At 30.2% G+C, this 9683-nt stretch overlaps 2 protein-coding genes across 3 annotated transcripts in view; one reads left to right on the top strand and one right to left on the bottom strand.

The window, feature by feature from the left end:
• The window catches only part of LOC108909181 (DNA-directed RNA polymerases I, II, and III subunit RPABC3), a 239249-nt gene extending 232535 nt beyond the window's left edge, over positions 1–6714 (bottom strand). The window contains exon 1 of the mRNA XM_018713429.2: positions 6551–6714. Coding sequence (XP_018568945.1) covers positions 6551–6623 — 73 coding nt within the window. The 5' untranslated portion in view covers positions 6624–6714. The remainder of the gene's footprint in view (positions 1–6550) is intronic.
• Positions 6715–6972: 258 nt separating this feature from the next.
• LOC108909183 (protein UBASH3A homolog) overlaps positions 6973–9683 on the top strand; it is a 16923-nt gene continuing 14212 nt past the window's right edge. The window contains exons 1-4 of one of the 2 annotated variants that reach the window (XM_018713430.1): positions 6973–7222; positions 7277–7517; positions 7633–7828; positions 8263–8358. In XM_018713430.1, the coding sequence (XP_018568946.1) occupies positions 7116–7222; positions 7277–7517; positions 7633–7828; positions 8263–8358 (640 nt within the window). In that variant the 5' untranslated portion in view covers positions 6973–7115. The remainder of the gene's footprint in view (positions 7223–7276; positions 7518–7632; positions 7829–8262; positions 8359–9683) is intronic. The other variant, XM_018713431.1, reaches the window with a different exon arrangement.

Here is a 9683-nt window from a genome sequence, read left to right as displayed (position 1 = left end):
AAAATATCAATTCTTTCGCGTTCACTAAGTTTTGCCATTTCGAATTAAACGATTTCACCAAAGAATGTTAAATCGGTACTGATTTTTAGTCTTCAATATTTCAGGTAATCTACTCCTTTCAAGTAAACATTTCTTTGGATCTTTTTTTTTTGAGGAATTTATCGGCAAACTCGAAGACAAAAAGTCGACCTTAATTTGCTACATACTATTTGGATTTTGTGCGGTTGAACTTGGTTCTAAATTTTGCAGTTTAATCAGGATCCTGACAATATCTGATTAATAATTCCGCAAATATTACATAACACCAGTTGCAACTTAAGTTATCTGAAATGCTTCTGAAATGCTGGATTATCGAAAAAAAAAAAAATTTCCCACATAACAAGGTGCCATGGATCAGATAAAAATCGACGGGTCTCACCGTTTTTCGAAAAAAAATTGTTTAATGAAAATATGAATTTTATGCAGAACTTTTATTATTTTTTATTTTAGGCAAAATGTCTAAAGTCCAGTTTATGGTCTACATATTATATGTTGAAAAGTACTATACAAATAAACGAAAATATGGATACATCACAATAGAATAAGTTATATGCCTTTTTAAAATTTCAAAATGACACATACGAACCAAAGGAATCAAAAGTTTTGACTATGGAAAAGGTTACTATGTTTTTAAAAGAGGCTCCATACGATTGAAGGTGGTACTAATATTTGATTTAAATGGGGCATGTCGGTATGCAGAATTGTGCAGTTTAACTGTTAAAGATGTGGAAGACACGGAGAAAATTTTGGTTATAACTTTACATGATACCAAAACCAAAAAGAAACCTGTATAGGATCAGAGTGCAACGGATATGAAATTTATCAAGGTTTTACAATTGACACCTAAACAAGTAAAACAATTTTTCATTTACTATAACCACGGTAAGTGCACAATATAATCAGTTGGCATCAACAGTTTTGCAAAAATTCCCCAAAGAGTTGCAGAATACTTAAAACTCCGAGATACATCCAGTTATACAGGTTATTGCTTGAGGAGGACGTCTGCCACCTTACTCGCTGATAGAGGAGCTGATATTCAAACACTTAAAAGACATGGAGGATGGCAGTCAATTAGTGTGACTGAAGGGTATAATCGTCAATAAGATAAATTTCAAAAAGTATTTCATTAGTAAGAACTGCTGGCACCTTAAGATCATTTAGGGATGCAGATAATCATAATAGTTTTCAGGAAGAACAAGTATAATTGATTAAATTGTTGTTAACTTTTTAAATTTGAATTGTACTTTTAATATTTTATTATTACAATATTTCCAATATTTAAATAAACAATTTTCTTTCAAATTGATTTTTATTAACAGTGACATTACTATATTGTAAAGTGACATTTCATGTGGTAAAGTGCCACTTTAGTGAAACAAAAACAAAATGAAAAAAAGGTTTGATATTTCTGGTTTTTGCCAAGTGTTATTTGAAAATTTTTACCCAAAATATTGAAATGCTCATAACTTTTTCAGTTGAAATAAAAATTTTAAAAAATTCATGAAAGCTATTCTAAATGGGTACTAAATAATACCAAAAATTAGGAAAATAAAAATGGTCCGGTCACGACCTCACTGATTTGGCATGGAATGCCACATAGAGAGTGGTATATCTTTTTAAATTAAAAATAATCAGCCTATCAAATTATTAATTCAAAATCCAGATAGAGCTTTGCATGGAAATTTTATGATGAAAGATAACTATGCAACAGTGAATAAGTAGCGTCCTTTATAAGATATCTAAAAATGTCAGTTCAGATTGGGATTTCTTACTATGAAAAATCCCATGTTCCAAGTTTCTACGCCAGTTGTTTAAAATAAGGAAGAAATTGGAAATTTAAAATCGAATTTTATCGCCCTGTACATTTTAAACCAGCAACATTTTCTAAGACATGTTCGACTAACTCCTGTTATTTTGATGTCGACAATCTGAATCTACTCTTATTCTGTGAATTATAAACCTATGAATTAAATACGATGATCAAGTTGGCAATGCATGGCCTGCTGCGTTTTCCTTAGGAGTGATTTTTCGCAAAATTACTTTTGGGGGTTCTTTTTATAATTAAAATTATTACATCATATAATAAAAAGTCAGCCAACTGCTACACTGATGATTATACAATTATTAAATTGAGAATCTGATTATGTGCCTTGTGTGAAAATGAGACTCATTTATACACAGACTAGTTACTATCATAACTAGTACAAATGGTAATTTTGATTAACATTTTTTATACATGTCTTTAAACAGAAACTTCTTAAATGTAAAACTTTAAATTTTCATAAAAACATTATTGTGCATTATACATTGGTAACTCTGTTCTCAGATCTTGAATTCAATAGTATATTCTACACATACAATCCTGATATGTAGGCAACACAAAATTATTGTTGATACTGTTGCAGTTTATAAAATCTATCGTTTAAAATTTTGCAATAGTTAGACAAAGTTATGTATCCATTTCATTTTGGTATGCATTCATTTAAGAGACTCAGTTCAATCCGAGGTCAAAATTATGTATGAAGTATGAAGATACTGCATACCATAATAAACAATTTTACTGAAGAAAGGGGTTATTACAAATTTCAAAAATACGGAATACTTTCGGTACTTAATTCATCTAGATTTCTGGAAGGAAATAATTAAGAAACAAACTTTTCAAAATATTGTGTTTTTGGACTCATGGTATCAGCGTTATGTATGCAAATGTAATTATTGTAAAAAGTTTGGGATTATTTTTGTTTAAACATTAGATTAGGTAATTCTATATTATAAATTCGGCAAAATGTGTCACGAAAAAATTCTTTATATCATCCTAACTTGTCCAACCTTTACAATATGTTACGTTTTTTCCACCGATTCTGAAAGGAGGGATATCAGAAATAGTGAAAAGAATAACAGCAGACTTACTACCAAAAAATCTAGGGCAAGGTAGGAAAAAATTTAGCGTATTTGTGGAGCAAATTATTTATGGAAGCATCGGAAGACGATCTTTTAATGGTGAAAGTAAGATTCTATTGTTTATTAAGATGTAACTTCATCCCAAACATAAGAAAATGTAAAAGGCGAAATGTTTTTTCATTGTTTCGGGTCGCCTTAGCCATAGGATTGATCAAAATGATATTAATCGACATTGACCAACAGCATAACATTCTTGTTATTAACATTCCCGATTGAAAAACACAGCTAAGTAGAAAATTTTTAGTTTATAATCAGAAGAAAGAATATTTCACCAAATATGTATCATTAAGACCTTCATACGTAACATACAACCTTCTGTTTTTATTCTATAAGATAGGAAAGTGTACCAATCAAATTGTTGGAATAAATTAATAAATTCCATTGGAAAAATATTAAGTCATATGGTCATTTAGCTTGCTATATGAGAAGAGGGAAATAAGTCTGAAATAACGAAGAAAGTCAGTGGGAACGAAAAACGATTCAAATTTGACGACACAAAGCAGGAGGATACCTACTTGACGATCTTCTCCACTAGTATATCCTTTAGCGAATCTATGCCATATATTAAAATAGAGAATGTTAACTCCATAACAATTCTGTTAAAACAGATGTGTAGAAATGTATATTGATGTGTTGTAAGATCTTTTTGTTTTCTTCAATAGAAAAATTAATTTGTTTTTTTTTAATTATTATGTATTTTTATTTATTTTTTACATTACAATACGGCATGCGGTAATAGGCCGCACGCCGTGAAGTGATGTAGAAATACAACTTACCAATATGTTCTGCAAACAAGTACCACTGACTTATCACGTATAGAATTTTTTTTTAAATACGTATACCAAAAAAGATACCTCACCGTCGCCGTCGCATGTTGCAGTATACGTTTATTTCTTCTGAACCTACAATTTGAAGAAAATCACAAGCATCAAATCCAGGGTGGAGTTAATTTAACGATTAATAAAGTTCGATTCATCACATTATTCAATAATGCCGTTGCTTAACGATCATGGAGTTTAAAAATACCCGATCTTTGACACGACACCCGTTCTCATAATGAGTGAGTATTATATTGAAAACTTTCACCAATATTTGGCCTTTTACGCAGCAGATTCTTACCCCGCTGAAACATTTTTTGTGTGCCAATCTATAATAGCTAAAAATACATTCGTGGCTTACTTCCATTACAGGAATAACTTAATAATTTACGTTGCAAGACCGCAATCTGGTGTATTGCAGGTCAAGTCAAATAGATTTCAGTCCTGAAAGACCTGCAAAACATTGTTCTTCGGTCATGTAACGTATACATGTTTTTTGGCGGACTCTATGATATAATTTCAATGTTTTATATATATATTTTTTATAAAAAATACTTACTAGACACAACATTTTAATAAAAATTGGTTTGGCGTATATTTTCTTCGAAAATATACAGGGTGTATCCTAAGTCTAGTCATAAATTAAGGAGGTGATTCCTTGGATCATTTTAGGTCCAAAAGTTTTAATAAAAACTGTCGGAAAAATTAGGCGCGTTTAATTTACTGTCAATATTTTTTATAAAAAAGAGCTCTTGCATTTTCTTCACACAATAAACAAATAAACACAATAAAAATAAAATAAATATCATTTACTGTTCTGAAATCTGAATAACCCATAGTTTCAAACTTGCGAATTCATTTTCAAAACTCGCAAAAATTATAACATTATCTACTGTTTGACTTTTGCAAATAATAACACAAACTTGTTTTTACAGTAATGAAAGCAAGACAGACTTTCCACAAGTTTTGTAGAATTTTTTCGTCGACAAGGATCAAATGAAAGACAAAAAATAGAGATTGACGAAAAATTCTGACGATTGCTAACACCTATAAGTAGAATTGTCTGCTGATTCAAGTTCGAGGTTGGTCATTGAAGAAATATTTCGAGAAAGCAACACGTCAAAGGGTTCGTTTTTAACTTGAAGTATATAATTCAGCAAAGCAAGTTTATGCTTTGTGTATCATTCCACAAGTGTCCAGAAAAAGACAGAGAGAAATACTTTGAAGACTTATTATCAACCATCAAACAATAGTACACCCACACTGACATATTCTGATTTCAAATCAAGATCTTCCTTTGCATTTTTTGCAAATAAACGCAGTCAGTGTATAGTTTTATTAGTTTTCAGGTAGAATAACAGAAGATAATTTAATTAATTAAAGAGAATTGTATTTAAAAAAATAATCACAGATTTTTAAAGTAACACTGAAATGATATATAAAAATATTTTTGAAAATGTGCTACAAAGAGGTCGTTTTCTACCTGAAATCTAGATGAATTAAATGACAAAAATACACAATTTTTTAAAGGTATATATTATGTTATTTAATATGGTAGGCAGAAAATTATAATTACACACATGATTCTGACTTGAACTCTTATTAAAAAAAGTAAACTGAATCACTTAAATTAATGTTTCGGTAATATACTTATCGCATAGTCTCATAAGAAAACAAAATTGATAAAAATCTTTACGTCTCAATTAATACAAAATTTTAAAACCTTGGTTTTATAATAAGCTACAACATTAACAATAATTATGTGTTGTATGTACATATCAGGTATGCATGTCTGGACTATATGTTTGAATTCAAGGCCTGAAGAAGATGAAGTATGTTCTTATAATGAACATAATAACTCAAGACAAAATATTATCATATAATTGCTAGCTACTATAAGTTCTTCGAATCTGATAATTTTTTGTATATCATTTAGATATCTATAAGGATCTGGATAAGGCATAGATTATCCCCTAATTTATATATTTTAATCATCCCAAAAAAGATAAATCCATTATACATGTGGAATTCTATGCAAAAAATTGAATTTAATAATTTAAATATTCTATTTTTTTACAGTTAAAATAAAACAAACTTATTAAGTAAACAAGTCAAAACACATAATTCATATTTTTTAAACTCCTGGTAATGATTTAAAATATATGTATTTATGATCGATCACACTAGAGTTGTTCTATAAATTTTAGAATCACATACATTTTCTTAAAATTCAGACAAAACTGGCAACAAAATATTTTTCGCAAAACACAAAATTTTTATTTGTTATTTGTAACACAAGATTCGCAAATATGCTATAAATATATTACAAATTTTGCAACATTGCATGAAATGGCTTTAATTGAAAAATTTAACCTGAAGTTATTTATATAGTAATATCTAGTCATGCAATATTGTAATATCAACTAAAATTTCAGTAATTTTAAGGCACATAAGTGTAAATGTTAAAATTATCAAGTATTATTAAGTTTTATAGTAAGATAGTATATAGATATATTTTACACTATGTACAACGAATACTCGTATAGTGTCTTGTGTAGATATTATGCTTAAGTAACTACCTAGTATGGAAGGGCGATATAATAATAATAATAATAACTGAGATCAGAAAAAGAACTGTATGTGGTAAAACAGACAAATATATCTAAAAGTACAAATTAAATGCAACATAACCTTGAAAATTATATGAATAGTTCGAATGGAAAAATACTTACCCCTATCAAATTTTTTGCCTTCTGGATCAATATCTTTGACGTTAAAAATATCTTCAAATAAAACTCCTGCCATTATTGTCTATACTTTAATAATTATTATAAATGAAAAATACACACCGACGTTTAAATATTTGGACCACTTTGTATACACAAACTTTTGACTTCTGACAATTTGACAAATGACAATTGACGAATTGACATGAGCCGTGTTCAGCAGATTCAAAAGTGTAACTAAATCATGAAACAACATTGTCTATGTTTCTCTCACTTTATGTGCCTTATGTAGTCAGTCTATATCCAATTCTGCGTTCAACAGAATAATCATAAATACTTTGCAACGTTTGTACATTGTATATTTTGTGGTTTGTACTTTGCATCTGCTGAACGCAGCCGTTGTTGACATTGAGTTATTCGGTTGTATGAATATGAAAACGTCATCTATTAAAAGCCAACATAAACAATGTAATTGTAATGTTATCTTCCATTTTCATCAACAAATCTCTTTAAATAACAAGTGTATGCAAAAGTATTAATTACCTACGCATTAATATAATTAGTGGTGAAAATGGCAACACTTCCACCCAGGAGAAATCCCACACCAACAAAAATTTCAAAACAGCATTTAACTCCTTTACAAATTTTACTGCAAATGGGATTTCCAAAACACAGAGCGTATGCTATTTAATAACTTGGATTTTTTTTAAAATAAAATGTAAATTTTTCCAGCGAGAAAGCACTTGCTGCTACTGGACATAGGGGAGTGCAATTAGCATCAGACTGGTTATTGGCACATGTTAACGATCCACTTTTAGATGATAATTCTCCAAGGGATTACATTCTCTATGCTTGTCCTACGGGTCCATTCTTGCAGCAACTACAGAATTTTTGGGAAAAGTCGTTGAATCTATGTGGTTGGAATGGTGCTCACAACTATATTCCACATATAACATTAGTGTCATTTTTTAAGGTATATTAGTAATTAATATAGTACATCTATATCTTAGGAAGTAGATCTATGCAATCTAATTTTAGTATCTTTTGAGTATTTCTAAAATAAAAATTTTTAAAATATTTAATTTTAGGCACCAGATGAAGATGCGCTACATTTAGCACAGGGTTTGAAGTCGGTGATGGATCGCCATGGTGCAACATTGAATGAACCACTTAAATTAGAAACTTACACTTCTCCAAACTTTATGGGATTCTTTGTAGCAGAGGAACATGCAGATTACTTGAAAAGAATAGCTATGCAGTATGTAAAAGAAGTTTCAAATGCCAGTAAGGGTTTATTGCATTACTTCACAATTAGGTTTTAAAATAACTTCAAGCTTATAATAAAATGTTTTTTCTTTATTCATACTGGTGTAGTTCTGAAAATATGGAAATCATAATGATAATTATTTTTGGACAATGTATGAAATTACTTTTAAAAGGGAACAGGCCCCATATTAAGTAAAAGCTGTTAAAGGTATCATTATGGTTCCTATTTTTTGAAAGTACACAATATACACTGAGAAAAATTAACATCACTGGTACGTGGTGCTTCTTTCCTTTACTAATTTAGTTTCATAATGAAGTTTTCAAAAATGTCATTACTGGCTTTAATAATTTAACGTCATAGATCTTGGATTTATTCTGATAAGCTTACGACTGACTGCATTCTTTAGTATGCATGACGCAGACATTTAATTGATGGTGATGGTTGTTTGCAGTTATTAGTGATACCTATGAGCATTTCGATGCTCTAACAGCCTGTTTTCCTTGGTGTACCACAACTACGGCTCGTTGCATCCCCCGGGGAAGTAGATGTAAGCAAACTGTAGCCTTAGAATAGTGTTTTGTATTATTTTCTGCTTACCCTTTGATGGATTAGTTAAACTGCTCCCATAGGTTTGTCCTTTACATAACTTAGTTTTTTAGTTTTTAAGTCAAATAATTTCGATTGTGGTGTTATATCTTTATCGATTTTAAATGGTATGGGAAAATAGAATAGGCCTCTTGCAGAAAAAAATATTTGAATAGTTTTTGTATTTACACTGAATACTACAAACAATGTGTAAAGGTTTTGTTATATTAATTTATTTTTAAAAAGTTATTAAATATTAAAGTTTAAATCGGTTCGCTTTGCGCGCAAACCCCATGGACTGGGATGTCAATACGTTGACGTCATCGGTAAGTAAATGGCAAACGCGACATATACAATAACGCGTTTCGACAGTGCAGCTGACTGCTTTGGTTATTAAATGTGTGGAGTGGTGTCAATAAGCAGTACACTACCTTATAACGAGCGTTCAAATAAAAACGTGGTCAAGTTGGTTCTGAAAATTTGGACGTTGGGCGTAGCGTATAGCAAATGAACTTAAACGTCATCTGTCAAAGCGCTGTATCGCCGCTTTGTTATTGAAACTGACAGCTGCTATACAGCTCGTTGAGAAATGAGGTTAAGTTGGTCGTTATAAGCTACGCCCTACGTCCAATGTGTCAGAGCCAACTTCGACCATGTTTTTATTTGAACGCTCGTTATATACTGTAAATTTGTGAAGTTAAACTTATAATAACTATGGCAAATCCCTCTAAACCATATAGTCCATTCAGCATCTATTTCAAAAAGTCAATATTTGGGTAAATCGTATATCCACAGAGATTTTTGGCTTTTAGGCTTTCAAATATCACTAGAAACTAAAATTTTTCTATGTGCATAAAAGAAAACGGGCTTAACTTTTGGCTTCACAATATGTTAAAAAAATTCGAAAAATGTCACATTTTTCTTCCTATTTAATTATGTATCTTTTCAAGAGATCATTTTAGGCAAAAATGGAAGAGGAAGAAAATGTTTGTAATTAAATTTTTTACAAAATATGACTATACTCCGTGGTCGAAATTATAGAGAGCGACTCATCACTAGCTTTTGGACTAGTAAGGGGGATGAAGCATGCCGGGAACGAAAATCCATTGGCGTGTCTGCGTAAAAGGCAACAAGATATAGAAAATATTGAAAAAAGATAATAAAACATAACATCTAATACTTTTTTACGGTTTGCTATAGCCGGCACTTTGATCCATTTTAATTATTACAGCATTTTAAAACGTCCCAGTTGTGTTTTTTTAATTTATAAATTTATTATAGCCATGG

The sequence above is a fragment of the Anoplophora glabripennis genome, unplaced genomic scaffold (assembly GCF_000390285.2).
Source record: "Anoplophora glabripennis isolate ALB-LARVAE unplaced genomic scaffold, Agla_2.0 scaffold318, whole genome shotgun sequence".
Taxonomy (NCBI): domain Eukaryota; kingdom Metazoa; phylum Arthropoda; class Insecta; order Coleoptera; family Cerambycidae; genus Anoplophora; species Anoplophora glabripennis.
This window is presented reverse-complemented; position numbering and strand designations above follow the sequence as displayed.